At 40.6% G+C, this 16,248-nt stretch overlaps 1 protein-coding gene and 1 non-coding gene across 3 annotated transcripts; both read left to right on the top strand.

Annotated features, from left to right (window-relative positions):
• Positions 1-625: 625 nt before the first annotated feature.
• Positions 626-14,889, top strand: LOC102406031 (cytosolic 5'-nucleotidase 1B). 2 transcript variants are annotated; one of them, XM_025261528.3, is made up of 10 exons: positions 626-739; positions 2,880-2,969; positions 3,299-3,481; positions 4,099-4,236; positions 5,758-6,261; positions 6,552-6,719; positions 7,808-7,937; positions 9,371-9,493; positions 9,883-10,067; positions 14,357-14,889. In XM_025261528.3, the coding sequence occupies exons 1-10, from the start codon at positions 707-709 to the stop codon at positions 14,678-14,680; spliced, it is 1,878 nt and encodes a 625-aa protein (XP_025117313.2). In that variant the 5' UTR covers positions 626-706; the 3' UTR covers positions 14,681-14,889. The 2 variants fall into 2 exon arrangements, with proteins under 2 accessions (XP_025117313.2, XP_006054375.2); XM_006054313.4 differs by lacking the exon at positions 3,299-3,481 and having other exon boundaries at positions 14,357-14,888.
• LOC112578318 lies at positions 7,353-7,459 on the top strand. Its single transcript, XR_003102609.1, has one exon. It is a non-coding gene; the product is annotated as a U6 spliceosomal RNA (small nuclear RNA).
• Positions 14,890-16,248: the final 1,359 nt, after the last annotated feature.

Consider the following 16,248-nt stretch of genomic DNA (forward strand, 5'->3'; position numbering starts at 1 on the left):
ATACACCAGAGTCAGGGACTGGATTTTACACATTCTTCTCTGTGTGTACACAAGAGGGACAGATGTATGTTTAGATGTTTTCGGGATGGGGCAACCACCAGGAAAAACAGTGAAAGTGTCATTCTGCCACACTATGTCTATCCACATTAAGTACTTTAACTTAATGAATGGACGTGGCCTTGCCATTGTGAAAGATACACCAAACACTGAAGCTACACTCAAGCGTAGAACAGGTCTCAGCGGTTAAAAATAGTCTCCAGATTTTCAGAAAGTTCTCCAAAGTCTGTCAGGATAAATAGTAAGAAATGATCAGGCCCACAAATGAGTCTGCCATTCATTTTGGCAGTACCAGAAAATGTACACCCACAAACGGGATTGATAGGATGAGTAACTTAGAAATATTAGACAGATTTAAAAAGAAGGAAACAGTAATGCTGATGATGATATTAAACATTTGAACATTGTTTAGACATTGATTCATAAAAACCCAGACAATGGTTATGAATGGATGCACTCAAATAAATACTATTTCTTTTTTAAAAAAGTCACATAGTCACACAGTCAGCTGGTTACTATGGAATCACATGTGATGTCATAAATTTGACATTCTAAATGCAAACCTAAACTGAGCAACAGAAACAACAGGAAATGGAGCTGGGGAGAAGAAAATCTACATAACAACAAAAGAATATCAGTAGTTAGAGAAATGAGTCAAACATCTCTGAAACAGAAAAAGAAGGTCAGTGAATTGAATGTCCTAGAATCTTGCCAAAGAACTGAGGAAACATAGATGTCAGCCCTTCCTTTGCTCTGGGGCAGTGCTTTGCAGCAATCAAATTTAGAGGATGACCACGCATAGAGACAAAAGGAGAGGTAAAGAATATGGAGAGTGGAGGAAAAGGAGCTGAAAGCATGTGGTATAAGTCCATCCAATAATCAGCATTCATTGAGCAGATGCTCATATGCTAGTGGTAAGAGGTGAAACACAGTTGCTATCTTTGAAGAATGCACAGCCTAGTAGGAAAGAGAATACATAAACAAAGTTCAATTTGGCGCTCAGTAAAAGTGTGTACACAAGACACAGGCAACGCAGAGGAATGTTTAACACTGGGAACTTCTCCCAGGTCATGCTGAGCTTAGTTCTGAAGAACACTGAGGGGAAAAGGAGGTTTTAAGAAAATAAGGGTGGTATACAGACAAATACAAGTCATTTGGCATAAATAGAACAGAGATAAGATGTAGAGTGGAGGGTATACAAATTAGAGGTGGACAGGATACAGCATGAGTCTCTTGTCTCTCTAACCAAGCGAATGAAGAATGCACCTGAAAATAAAGCATCAGTAGATTTATATTTTATAAATATCATAAATAAATCGAGTAGATAGACCTAGAAGTTGAGAGGATTTGAGGCCATAAAATCTGGTTAAAAGCTGTATTTTAAGATTACATGTCCATAATGATCTAAAGGCCTAGAACAAGGCAATGGTAAAAGAAATGGAGAAGAGGGACTGGATTAAAATATCTTTTGGAGTTAGAAGTGGTGGGATTTTATGGTGGTGATGGTGGCAGTGGTGGTGGTGTGTGTGTGTTTGGGGGCATGGTGACAAAAAGATTTTAGGATTAGTTCTAGGACTGCACAGCTATGCCATTCTCTTCAGACACAGACTCAATCACTCAACTGGAGATTTTTCGTGAGTGCAAGACACAGAGCATAAAGAGATTAACAGACTGCCCTTGAAAACCTCAGTTTATGCTGGAAGTTGAGCTCCCTAAATAGATAAATAATATTAATCTTGACTGCATTATAGTTACTGAATTGGCAGGAAGCAATAGAAATACTGGTTCATGATATTTGGCAAATCTAATACAGTTATGTAAAGTTTAAAAAATAAAATAAAATTAAAAAAAAAAAAAGAAATACTGGTTCAGTAAAATAGTATTTCCTGCAATTTAAAATGAAAAAAAAAAAAAAGGAATAGATGTCCATGAAATAAGTTATCTTGTGTTTCCCTGCATGGCCTTCCCTATTAGTTTATTGATAAGAAACCTCTTTTCACTCTTGATGCTATGAATAGTTAGATGATACGGATAGAATACATGCCTATTGATTGATTTCTACAGGATTAAGGTCTTTGATTTTAAAAATCTATTATTGATGAGGCTCAGATCTACAGAAAATTGGTTTATGGAAAAAAAAAAAGAGAGAGAAGTTTCGATTCTACATGGCAAATGAAAAAGTTCCATAAGAAGCAACCTTCTGAGTAATGGGGAAAAAAATGTTCTGTGTAAGCAACTCCACACTTAATTCTAAGTGCTACTGACCTCTGGGAAATTATCCCAAAGTATTTCCCCCGTTATCATTTTTCAAATGATAAATGTTTCATGTTTCGAAATCTATTGGGCTTTCTTGGTGGCTCAGTTGGTAAAGAATCCATCTGAAATGCAGGAGAATGCCTGTAAAGCAAGAGACCCAGGTTCAATTTCTGGGTCAGGAAGATCCCCTGGAGAAGGAAATGGCAACCCATTCCAGTATTCTTGCCTGGGAAATCCCATGGACAGAGAAGCCTGCTGGGCTACAGTCCATGGGGTCACAAGAGTGAGACGAGTCAGACACGACTTAGCAACTAAACTACCACCACCTCAAATCTATACATCAACAAATTTCTATATTAAAAATTTGTTCGTATAGTTCTCTGATATGTATTCTTTTTACTCACGCTTGTTAGAACAGGGGAGAAAATAATATCTAAAATTTATATTTTTTGATAATGGCAAAGAGACAAATTCTAATCCTTATTTATCCTTTCATTCCCCATACCCAAGGTTTCTAATGTCCCTGAGGTAAAAAATTAATAAACATTCTTTGTTTCCATGTCAAGAATGAGACTGGATCGAGGTACTCAAAAGACAGCCTAGAAGGAGACAAATCTAGAAAGGATTCTGAGAAATCAGTTCGTCTGACCACTCAGGTGAGCTGACCTCTTTAGAGTTGGTGAGAAAATTAAAGAGTAGACAGCATAACAAAAAATATTAGGGGGCAGTGGAGTCTGGGGAGAAAAGACTGACTATCAAGATGTACATTAAGGGATACCTAATGCCCTTGTGGAGAGGTCAAGAAAAACCTAGGAGAAGCTAGCTGGTCCCTGCCTCCCAGTCCAGTCCACATCCCAGTCTTCATACAGAACAAGTGGTATAGAAACCTCTGCTCAGCCTAAGGGAAGAGACTGGTCTATGTTCAAATCAGGGAGGGAAGGGGAGTCTGGCCATCACATTGACCATTTTCTGCACCATCTTTCAGATGAGACGTGCAGTCATACCGAATCACTCGCTGAGATGTTGCTCCATGCGGGGTCACCCGTCGTGTAGACGCTGCCTTTGTGCAGCTGAGGGAAAAGTACTTCTTAGCCCCTGCCGCACAATACGTATTTATATTCACATGTGCCTGTTGTGGGAACAGGGCCGGCAGATCACGATGATCAGGGTGAGCAGAGATCAAACTATTGATTTTGGAGGGGAGCCACAGGCAATCTGGGTGAGGGGAAGGATACGGGAATAGAAATGTCCACTTGCCTCTCCATGGTCTCCTCCATCCTGTTCCTCCCAAAGGGAGTGCTAGAGGGCGCTATTCCTTCTCCTGCAGTGCCTGGAGCACTGCGGCAGCCTTAACCAGGTACCAGCTGCTTTCATCTTTGCAGTCTGGTCAAAAGTGCTGGAGATGTCTTTTCAGCATCTGATAACAGGCTTATCCTTAAGGAAAGATGTGGGGAAAAGGGAGGAAGAATGCTCAACTCTACTAAGCTTCGCATAAGACTCTTGGAGTCACAGGTGAAAAAACATGAGATATCAGATTTGCTTCTTGGTTTTGGATGCCCTTCCAGGTAGATTCCCACTTCATAGATCCTCACAGAAGTTAGGATTCAATCAGAGCTAGAAAAATACACAAGGGCTAAGGCTGAATTACAGGTTATAGAGGGCAGGGACCTTCTCACTGAGCACTGCCATATTTAGCTCGACATGGCTATTTCATCAGCACATGTGTGGAAGGTCAGGGGGTGGGGGTGGGGTATTACACTTCTGGGTCTCTTCTCTCCTCAAAAGGGATCACAAGAATTAACTTTGCCGAAGTCAGACTCTCGAGGGTACGTAGTGCGAAATCAGTGGTCTCGAACTTCACGGAGCCCATCCACCAGACCTCCATCAGCAGAGGAGTCCAGAAGCAAGAACACCAGTCTTAAGGTAGAGATGGACACGAAAGGGAAGAGCACATTGAAGAATAATAGTAATAATAACAGCAATGTGCACTGATACTTTCTATGTGCCAGGCCCTGTTCTGTGTATTTTATATCTTTCAGCTAATTAGTGTCACACACTCCCGCCCCCACTAATCCCCAGCGTAAGGAAACTGAAACACAGAGTCACCTAAGATTTCTCATTAGTAATGCCCACAGAACTAGATCAAAACCTAGAGTCTCTAGGTCTCTTAACGGCTCCCTGAATGATTAAACTCCATGGTTTCTCCTTCCTTACTTCACACATTTAAAAACTATTCATTGAGTACTCAAGACTCAGAAGAGGGGGTGAAAAGGTCAACAAAGGAGATAAATTGTTGAAGAATACTAGGCTGTGTGACACTGTGAGCCCTTAACTAGGCCTAGTCACACAAAATAAAAAGTCTGTCGTGAGATTAAGTTTTTGAATGCAGAGGGTGACCTGGTCCCAGGCACTGGGAGAAACAATCTGTCTATCTTTGTGAGGAGGACTGGCTCAATAATTTAACCAAGAACATGCCTTTTGAAACTTGTGAAACAGTCACAAAAGCTGGAATGATATATGGATACTTATAATCTCTCTTACACCTTAGTGAAAGAGTCCTTTCTCTAGAAAGATTGCTTCCAGTTTAGGAAGATGATTCTCTCCAGTTGAACTTCCCTGGCACAAGAAACTCTGAAGGGGAGTCACTTGATTCTCCAGCCTGCCGACCTTCCCAGCATTCGCTGCTTTAACTACAGGGGGCAAAGGTGGAGACACATGCCCCGAGATGATGCTTTATAGTGCCTTCAGTGGTGGGGACTTCCTGTCCAGCCACTCGCTGAGTTAACTGGAGGTGGCAGGTGGAGACAGGGGCAAGCAAGGTCCCTTACTCAAGCCCTCTGTCCTACCTGGAGGTCTCTGACTAAGCAGGTGTATGTGAACAAAGTGACAGAACTTTGCAAAGTGTGTGCCAACTATGTAGGAGCAAGGAAAAGGACCTCCACCCTGTCTATCACAAAAGGAAATGAACAAAGAAAGTGAGAGGTGCTGACAGGGCAGCTGGGGAAAATGAGAGCTGTCTTTGTGTTCACATAACAGAAATGTCTAACATTTGGAGCCCCTTAAGCCCTATTTAAGGGCTTCCCTCATAGCTCAGTCAGTAAAGAATCTGCCTGCAATGCAGGAGACCCAGGTTCGATTCCTGGGTTGGGAAGATCCCCTGGAAAAGGAAATGGCAGCCCACTCCAGTATTCTTGCCTGGAGAATCCCTAGAGGAGCCTGGCAGGCTACAGTCCATAAGGTCGCAAGAGTTGGACACGACTTAGCGACTAAATTACTACTACTACTACTAAGCCCTATTTAAAAGAAGCTGAGATGAACCAGGATCCATGTAAGAGCTAGGAATGGAACAGACAGAAGGGACAGCTCCTTGATGCCAGCTGGGCGGAGAGGAGTACAGGGATCCTAAGCAAGCATGGAACCCAGAGGCCCACTTTCTTGTTCCAGCTCCCCAATAGCTCCACGACCTCCCGGACTTCATCCACCTCCCCTAGCCATCAAGAGTCACCGAAACAGCTGTCAGCGCAGCCCTCGCCACCCACGCAAAACATGCCACTCGACTCACGGAATTCCATGTCCCCGGAGGCCCAGCTGCAGACCACGTCCCGGCGCACCACCAAGTCTGAGAATCCTGACACCTGGTCTCACAGCACGGGGCGGGAGATGCGAGAGAGCCGAGATAAGAGAGAGTCCCGGGACACACGAGACATGTCCCGCTCCCGGGACTCGCACGATTCCAGGGACACACACCAGCGGGAATACTCTCGCACGCCTCCCTCCGAATGGAAATCCTATACTCAGCGCAGGATGCTCTACCCCTCTCAGATGGACCACGACTGTGTGTCTGACCTGGCCAGGAAACGAGAGGAAGAGGAGGACGAGAATGAGGCCTACTGGGCGTCTGTGAGAACACTGTACGAGAAGACACCCAACTGCTTGCGCCCCAGGCCGGTGAGCAGGGCCTGCCTCCCCTGGGCACCCGGGTTTACCCCCACACAGCCCAGCCCTGAGGCCTAGCTCCTCTCCGTGGTGCAGGGAAGCTCACTCAGGCCACTGCTTCTCCTCCCTAAACCTGCCCCTCTGCACTGTAGATGCCAGGATCCCATTCTTGGCTGTCTTCAGCATCCCAGTCCTCCAAGCCAGGACCACCTATTTGCTTCCCACCCTACCCTGGCATGAGCTCTATTTCTGACCCTTTTGTATCTGTGTGACTGTCCTCCTGTTGGTGCCCCTCTCTGCAGCCCAAACCCAAGCATGCCATCACTGTTGCTGTGTCATCCGGGGCACTCTTCAACATGATGGACAGCAGGAAAATCTATGATGAAGAGGGTCTGGAGAAATACATGGAGTATCAGCTTACCAACGAGAATGTCGTCTTGACCCCAGGGCCGGCCTTCCGCTTTGTCAAGGTACTCTGCAAAGCTGTCTCTGGCCCTCCAGGACTTTAGAGGGCAGGCAAGGACCCATGCCAACCCTTAGGATCTCATCCAGTTTTCCTTATCATTCCTAGTCTACCTTTGTCATTCTTGCCATTTGCAAGTTGACCCTAGGTCACTTTGTATTTTCAAAGAAACTTCAACACTGTTGAGGGAGGGACTGCAGCTCGAGGTTTGGAATTCTGAGTCCACATCCTGAGATCTGTAACAGAAACGATCATTCCCTCCACAGAAGGAGCAATAACCAGAAGTAATAGTGAGTTTACAATTCCAAGTAGTAGAAATGAAACACCCCATTCAAATACGATGAAATTCACATTAGCTTCTCCTGCCCCACAGCACATTAAAAAAGTCAAGATGCTCTTGGCACTTAGGGGCATGATTTTAATAGAGAAAGTAATCTTGGAATTTGCACCAAAATGTATAGCACTTCTAGCTCTGATCCCCTATACAGCTTATACAAATATGATACAATAACATCATAACCAGGCAGAAACAAATGACACCTCTGCTAGTTGTAAGTAGAAAGTAGTTATGGAGCATAGTGGAATCATTGCAGGAAACCACAAACCTATTCTAAAGACTCACATTTAAAAAATAGACAAAATGCTCACTTTGGTGGCACTTGTGCTAAAATTGGAACAATACAGAGACCATTAACATGGCCTCTGTGCAAGGATAACATGAGAACTCTTGAGGCAGCCTATATGTTTCACAATAAAAAATAATCATCAGATGATCAAAAAAGGCAGGTTTTATGAATCAAAAACAAAAATAGACAAACCCTAAAAGGGTTAGCCTGGTCTTATGTCTACCTCACAGAAATAATTCTAGTAAACCAAAACATCACCCATCTTTCAATAAACATTTGCTGAGGTCCTTTGTATGAGAGGCTGAAAATACTGACATGAATGGCATAACCCTGCCTTAAAGGAGCCACAGTCTCTCAGGGAAGAGTCTTCGGAGCTTGAATTGGACACCTAAGGGATCCGTTCCCTCCAGACCCCCGATGCCCACCTTGCCTGGCCCTCCTCACACATGTCCGTGTTTGTAACCTACAGGCACTGCAGCATGTCAACTGCAGACTCCGTGAGCTGTATCCTGACGAACAGGACTTATTTGATATTGTACTGATGACTAATAACCATGCCCAAGTGGGAGTGCGGCTTATAAACAGCGTCAATCACTACGGTAAGTAAAATAAATACCGTGTGGAGGAACAGCTTGCTGCTCTGGAAGAGAGAAGCCATGTTATTTTGCTCGCCGTGGCCTAACTAATGCAGCCTCTTTGATACTGACACCCCCTTCTGCGTGAGAATGTTTATTTGCCTATGTCAGAACAAGAGAGGCCATGTTCATTTTTAACTTCAGTCCAGAGTCGGGCCCAAAGCTCTGGACTTAACTTGTCAAGTGTGAATTTCAAAGTCTTAATCCCAGGCCCTGCAATATATTTCTCTGTTTTACGTTTTTCACTTCTGAACTTGACTTCAAGGTGCCGTCAGCCTAGGGCTTTCTCTGTGTGATCAGACTTCTTGCTCACCACAGATGTGTGTTAAAGGTTTTAAGGTTTTTACCTTTCCTTTCCACTCTTAACATCTGACTCTCCCCGGCTGCTTGCCCCATACATCAAATTCATACCCATGCCAGCAAAACTGTCTTTATTCCTTTACAGGGAAAATTTGTTTGACACTAGACTCTTCATGACATCTCCATCAGTGTGTTAGAGAGTTTCAAGGGAGGTCCCCATTTTTCCTCTTATGAATTTACCTGACTTATGTGGAGACCTTTAGCCTATTTGCTAAGTGACATATCCAGTCTTATGGGTATGTCCAAGTAAAAATAAGATTTAAATTTGGTAAAACGGTTATCCTTTAATTAAAAATAAATTAATTTAATTTAAAAATACTTTTATCACTAAATACAAAATTACTTTCTAGACAGTCCGTGCCAATTCATACTTTCATCCACAGTGTATGGAAGTGCCTATTTTACAGACTTCTCACAAGCATCTAGTGTTTTTTTAAAAGCTGTTGTTGATTCAGAAGGCATTTAAAGGTCTATTAATTTTTAGTCTGATAATGACCTCATTTAAACTTTCAAGTCAAGAGAGACAATTTCAGACCTTTTGTTCTTCAGTTTTAGGAAAATAGTTTAAATCCTATCACTACTGGCTATTACATTGTATTGTTACTAAGAAAATACAGAAATGGTACTTAAAAATAGAGCACATCTCAGTTGGCCCTCTCATCGAGTGAGGATGCTATAGCTGAAGTAAAGGTGCACTCTTCTAGCCTAGACAAGAGTCAATGTTATCTAGTGGGCTGAAACAAGTGTTTATGTCTCAGTCTCCTTTTCTATAATGAGGATACTAGTGCCTGCCATCACGGCTCTTGTGACAGTAAACTGGCGTGGCCTATCTGGATATACTTCATAAATTATCACGCACCAGACATACCTACTATTATATAAAATAACTGAGACATTTTTCAATATTGGTACTATGAACATAATTCTAAAATTTTTCTAGGCACTCAGTTATTCCGAAGGCAGCTTTCATTTGCATTTCCAGTAAGCATGCTGTCTTTAGTCTCTGCCATAACAAAGTCTTTCTTGCCTGATAATAGGATTACTAATTGACCGCTTCTGTCTGACTGGAGGAAAAAGCCCCATTGGCTATTTGAAGGCATATCTTACCAACTTGTATGTTTCTGCGGATTCTGACAAAGTACTAGAAGCAATACAAGAAGGTATTCCTTGGTTTTTTCTTTCTCGTTAATAAAGAAGTCTCACTAGTGTTTCCTTGGGCTTCAATGATTATGTTGTTTACATCATCGTCATTGGATTTTCTGCTAAGATGTTTCCACAAGTGGCAGCCCTTAAGTTTGTCTTTTAGAGCTTTGACCTTCCTTGAGGTGGACGTCTTCAGTGATTGTCCTACACCCATTTTACACTCTCCCATCCCTTATAGCAACAGAGGCAGCTCAAAGACAGCTCGTTTGAGATGTGTGGTTGTCAGGTCACAGCCAGAGAGGAAATTCAAGGTCCGGGAGGACTGTTCTTTGTTTTGTTTTTAAATAGTAGACACTAAAACTCATGGTCCTAAGAAGACTGTTTATTAATTCCAATGGTCTGCCAGGGATCGCCTCTGCAACGATGTATGAAGGCGCCAAGGACATGTCTTACTGCGACACACAGCTCCGTGTGGTCTTTGATGGGGACGCCGTCCTCTTCTGTGAGGAGCCTGAACACGGTACCAAGGATCACGGGCTGGACAAATGCTTCCAACACGAAGCCCTAGCAGACAATAAGCCTCTTGGTCAGGTAGGTTCAGTGAAGCTGCTTAATTTTGATCTACTTATTTTCCAACATATAGATGTAATTATTTCTTCACTGTGATGATTTATAAATTTTTTTAGGCACTTCTCACTTCTTATCCTTTGTAGCCTTCTCTCTTTCTTTCATGAACGCCTCATTTTAAAGCTGCCAACTTTTTTTTTTTTAATTTTAGTGTTCTTTTATCCTTTTGGAAATGTTTCTATCCTCTCCTCATGATAAAGAGTTCATCTCCTCTAAATTATAAGTAAAGAAAGAGAGGTAATACAGCTTACAAATTAGCCAATTCTACATAATAAGTTCTCAAAATAGTAAGATCATTTCCAGCCAGTCAGTAAACTTGTTGAATCTCTCATCCATGACCTCAAACTCCATGAAGGCATAACATGATTGAGAAAAATCTGCAAAACTTAGAGTTTGAACCCAGTCAAATAATGAGCCTCAAAAAAGTGCAAATTATGAACAATGAATCAAACTGAAATTAAAATTTTAGATTTTGGGAAATCAATCCATGAATTGAAGTGTTAAAGTTATGGTCTAGAATAAATAAAACCTACAACTTCGGAACCAAAGGAGATCTGAATATCAAAATTTTCTCCAAACTGGATAGGAAACAATAGATCATTCAGGTTTAATATGTGAATCTTACCAAGACCTTTTTTTAATTGGCATTTTTTTCTCAGCTTTTCTTGAACTTAAGATGTACTTAAATATTGTCAGTTTTATTACATTTATAAAACCATGAAGAGACTAGTTGAAAGCTGAATGTTTTACTAACTTACCGCACATTACAGCTCAAGTGATATTTAAATTCTGTGTTCATGTGTGTGTTTAACTTCATAGTCCTTTCCTAAATAGCTTGTTTAGAAGTCTTGAGCTCATGTCAAGAAGTTGTTCAGTGTTAACAAAGTTTACTAATACGAGGAATATCCTTTGTTATAATTGACATGCCTGCTTTGCTGAAATTTAGAGCCAATCGTATATTAACCTTTAAATATTATTAAAATGTACAAGATCTCGAAAAAATAGCATTTAAAAATTATGCAAATAATTATTTCAAGATAATCTTAAAACACCATTTTTCCTCATCTCAGGGAAATAATCAAACTTTCTTTTAGATTCTGTACTTATCAGTTCCTCTTTTTCCATATTTTATATCATTTTTCCCATTAAACAATTGTGAAGCTCAACACTAGTTATTGGAGAAATACCCAATGAATTTTATTAAGCATACTTGTTTCCATAATACGGTCCTTCTGACGGTGGGAAAATACACTACTTTTCACATAGAAAGGGTAGCTCTTCTATAAAGACCAGACTTTGCCAGATGTTTCCACTGATGGGAAAGAAGTTATGAGGTATGATTCCTAACCATGACTTTCAATTATGTTGGCCGTGGGGCTTGTGGTTTGGTCACAACAATGTCCAATTGTCTCAAATGGAGGAGATCTGAGGGTCACCAGCAAATGGGACAGCTGGACAGGATTAATTTATCCATTCTCATTGTCTCCTGATTTGATATCTGTCTCATTTCACCATTCTAGAATAGTGATCTCTGTGTATGTGTGTGCACACACACGCACATGGGTGTGTATGTGTCTGTTTTAACCAGAGTTGTTGAGGTGTACTTCATATATAGTATAATTCATCATTTTTAGTGCATGGTTCTGAGAGTTTTGGCAAACATACATGTACAGACATGAAACCATGATCAAACTCAAAATACTAACAAAATTCACTTGTGTTTCTTTGTAAGTCATTGTACTCCCTCTCTTTAGGATCTGTCAACCACTAATCTGATTTCTGTCCCTAATGTTTTGCCTCTTCAGGTATCATATAAATGGAGCCCCAAAGGATGCAGTCTTTTGAATTTGACTTATTTTACTTCAAATGATGCATTTGAGATTCATTCGTGTCATTCGTGTATCAGTAGTGCATTCCTTTTTATGCTGAGTACTAGCCTGTTCTACGGAGAAGGCAATGGCAATCCACTCCAGTACTCTTGCCTGGAAAATCCCATGGACGGAGAAGCCTGGTAGGCTGTAGTCCATGGGGTCACTAAGAGTCGGACACAACTGTGTGACATCACTTTCACTTTTCACTTTCCTGCATTGGGGAGGGAAATGGCAACCCACTCCAGTGTTCTTGCCTGGAGAATCCCAGGGATGGGGGAGCCTGGTGGGCTGCTGTTTATGGGGTCTCACAGAGTCGGACATGACTAAAGCGACTTAGCAGCAGCAGAGGCAGCCTGTTCTATGGATGAACCACATGTTCTTAGCAATTTACCTACTGGAGAATATTTAGGTCATTTCCAGTTTGGGACATTTATAAATAAAGCTACTTTAAGCATTTTCACACAGGATTCTGTGTAACATAAAATCTCATTTCTCATAAGTAAATACCTTGGAGTAAGATTTCTAGGTCACAGGATAAATATATGTTTAACTTTAAGGAAACTATTTTCCAAAGTGGTCATACCACTTTGCATTTCCATGAGAGATCTTTTACTCTGCATCCTTGCCAGTATTTGGTGATGTCAGTTGTTTTTCATCTGTTTGTTTTAAGTTGTTCAGTGGTTACATAATAGTACCTCATTGTGATTTTAATTTGCATATCCTAATGACAAATGATATTGAACATTTTATTAAGTGCTTATTTGCCATTATATGTATTCTTTGGCAAAAATTTCTGTTCAGATCTCTTGCTCATGTGAATTGGGTTGTTTTTCATTTTATTATTGAGTTCTGAGAGTTCTTTATATATTCTGGGTACAAGTGCTTTATCATATATTTCTTTGCACATATTTTCTCTCAGTCTGCACTTGTTTTTAATTCTTTAAATATTGTTCGGTGTCCTTCAATTAGCAGAAACTTATTTGTTGCTGTTGTTAAGTTACTCAGTTGTGTCCAACTCTTTGAGACCCCATGGACTGTAGCCTGCCAGTCTCTCTGTTCATGAGATTTCCCAAGCAAGAATACTGGAGTGGGTTGCCATTTCCTTCTTCAGAGGATCTTCTTGATTCAGGGATCAAGTCTGGGTCTCCTGCACCGTAGGCGAATTCTTTACCATCTGAGCCACCAGGGAAGCCTCAGATTAAAATCTACCATCTTCCTATTTTTTGGATTTGTTTCATCTTTAGTTAACTTTAATTTTTTTCCTCTTATTATTTTTGCTTTTTAACTTACTGTACATGGGGGCTTCCAAGGTGGCATGAGTAGTAAAGAATCTGCCTGCTAATGCAGGATATATAAGAGACACAGGTTCAATCCCTGGGTTGGGACAATCCCCTGGAGGAGGAAATGGAAACCCACGCCAGTATTCTTGCCTGGAGAATCTCACGGACAGGGTAGCCTGGAGGGCTGTGGTCCATGGGGTCACAAAGAGTCAGACACGACTGAAGTGACTTAGCACTTGTTGTATATATTGTATGTTTTTAGGCTTCCTAAAATTGCATAACCATTAATGATTTATTACTCGTGTTAGATTTTATAGTAGTTAGCATCAGATATATAATATATAACCTTAATCAATAACACTCTACTTTCAAATAATATTATGCCACATCATGTATAATGGAAGAATCTTACAAGAGTACACTCTTAATTCCTCCCTCCCATGTTTTGTAATACTGTCATACATTTTAATTTCACCCCTACTATAAACTCAAGTTTTGTTTTAAAAATTAAGACTTTATGATAGTATCACATAGAAAAATCCAATTCTCTATCCTGTGCTAGAAGTACAGCTAAAAGTAAGTGTTCAGAAAGGTTGAAGATAAAAGTAAGTGTGAAGTAGGGTGTATATATAAAATACAGTAAATATAGACAAGATTGGATTCAAACCCTGAAGAAATTGAACAAGATAGAAAAGTACACTTTATATAAATATTAAAATGTACAATTCTACAAAAATAAATAAATTTAAAAAGTAGTGCTTTTGGTTCAGTTCTAAGCTAAACTTTAGAGTAACCCCATTTTCCCATGGATAGTTTATGTCTGTTGCCCTGGTTCAACTTTTTACAGAAGCTTCTTTCACTCTTAAAATATGTGTGTTCAAATGATAAATTATATGGCCATCCTATTTTGTATTCTAAGAATGCAAGGATGGTTCCATACAAGGAAACATAATCACAATAAACGGAAGAGTTTCAGCATTGTATTACTGGTCTATGCTGCATGCTTCATGCAGTATTACAAGTTTCTTATAAACACCTGCTTTTTAGCATTCACTTACTTTTGCTCCATGGATGACAGCTGTGACATATGTTCCTTTTGCAGGGTCCCTTGAAAGGCTTTATGGAAGATTTAGGCAGACTGCAAAAGAAGTTTTATGCCAAAGACGAACGGTTATGTTGCCCTATCCGGACCTACCTGGTTACAGCCAGGAGTGCAGCCAGTTCAGGCGCCCGCGTGCTGAAAACCCTTCGCCGCTGGGGTCTAGAAATAGACGAAGCTCTTTTCCTTGCTGGAGCCCCCAAGGGTCCCATTTTGGCAAAGATAAGGCCCCATCTCTTCTTTGATGATCATATGTTCCACATTGAAGGGGCGCAGAAATATGGCACCACCACAGCTCATGTACCTTATGGAATTAGTCAAAAGTGAACAATTAGGGATGGGGAGGAGAAATAAAGCATCGAGTCTGGTATTATGGAATCACCTATGGATCCCTAGGGTAATTAGGTATTTCGGTAGACTAGACCTCACAACTTTGTTAATTTGCAAAGGTTTTCTCTTGAGTTTTTAAAAACATTTTGAACTCTCAAGTTACCTTCAAGCTACTTCCATTTGAGCTGTCAATGCTGTTGATAACATTGCAACTACCTCTGTGTATAAGTCATAGTGATGACTCTTTAGAGAAAGTTTAGAACTTGCAAAAGGGCTATGTCAGAAGCCTACTTCCTTTTACAAAGCATTGTTCATTTTTGGATGTTGGTAGCTAGAATCATTACCCATCATTGTTATAGAATAGTGGGTCTTCACAAGTGGAAAGATAGGGTTTAAGTACACTCTTGAAAACTGGAGCTTTTTAGTCTGTTGTCCCTGCCTTTCTATTAGTGCAAAAATGAAAATACCACTCTACCTGCCTGAGTATACAATTTTGATATTGCTCATTCAGAAATAAAGAAGCTAGTTATTCATACAAGTTACTTTCACCCAAGATGAGTTCCAGACAGAGCATCCTAGAATCTTTGAAGCTTATTTGGTGGGTTCATTGCCTCTGGACTAGCTGTGGACTACACGACTTCATATTTGAAGTCTCTGGCTTTGGTTCTGGCAGGTAGGTCCAATGTTTGTATGAGGAAAGAAGTCTTGCCTTCCACTTCAAAATGTGACAGTAAGTGTAGTTTCCTAGCTTCATTGTTGTTATTCTGTTGTGATTTTCATTTACAAAAAAAAAAAAAAACATTGGTTAGTACTCATAATCTATTACAATGTTAGAAACAATGAGCTGGTTATTTTCAATTGTTACTTTATTTTTCATCAAAGAAAACTTCATGACATTATTACCTTCCTTTTTTTTTTTTTAATCAGTGAAGAACCTAACACTCAAAAAGATTAAATAGTTTGACCAGGGATGTGCAGGTAATAAATGGTAGGACTAAGATTCAAATTCAGATCTCACTTCAGAAGCTATATGCTATTTCTTTTCCTCATACCCTCTCTTGCTCCTTCTACTCCATTTCTTCTCTACCCCACCTACATATTCCATCCCTAGTTCTAGTAAACCAGACTGCTGCTGACACAGACTTTTTGATCTGCTTCCTAACTGGTTGTAAACCAGTCTAAAATAATATCAGTCATTATGCTTTCTGAGTACCTACTGTTTTCTATGCATTACCCAATAATAAGGCCACAAGACAGACTCAGATATTATCCCATCCCATCCTATTTAACAATCCCCTAGAAGAAATCAAAGGTACAAGTTCAAATACCCAACACCAGAGGGTTAATAGTCTTCAGTGTCAACTGAAGATCATACATGAGGTTGAAGCAGAGATCTATATGGGCTGGAAGTTGTCAGGAAATGAAGGTGGGCTTTGAAGGATAGGAAGATGTGGAAGGAGAGAAAGGAAGAGAGAGAGGAAACATGTGCTCCTGGCTCAGTGAGTTGGAGAGGCAGCTTCAAGTTACAGGTAGGGTGGAATAAAGGCCTCCCTTTCAAGACTGTT

This window comes from Bubalus bubalis, chromosome 12, assembly GCF_019923935.1.
Source record: "Bubalus bubalis isolate 160015118507 breed Murrah chromosome 12, NDDB_SH_1, whole genome shotgun sequence".
Taxonomy (NCBI): Eukaryota; Metazoa; Chordata; class Mammalia; order Artiodactyla; family Bovidae; genus Bubalus; species Bubalus bubalis.

Bases quoted from the DNA above. Each gene is read 5' to 3' on its own strand.
- LOC102406031 (XM_025261528.3), top strand. From the start codon at position 707: ATGAGTCAAACATCTCTGAAACAGAAAAAGAAG. The intron at 2,970-3,298 runs GTGAGCTGACCT...ACCATCTTTCAG, and splicing joins CAGTTCGTCTGACCACTCAG to ATGAGACGTGCAGTCATACC. The intron at 10,068-14,356 runs GTAGGTTCAGTG...TTCCTTTTGCAG, and splicing joins ACAATAAGCCTCTTGGTCAG to GGTCCCTTGAAAGGCTTTAT.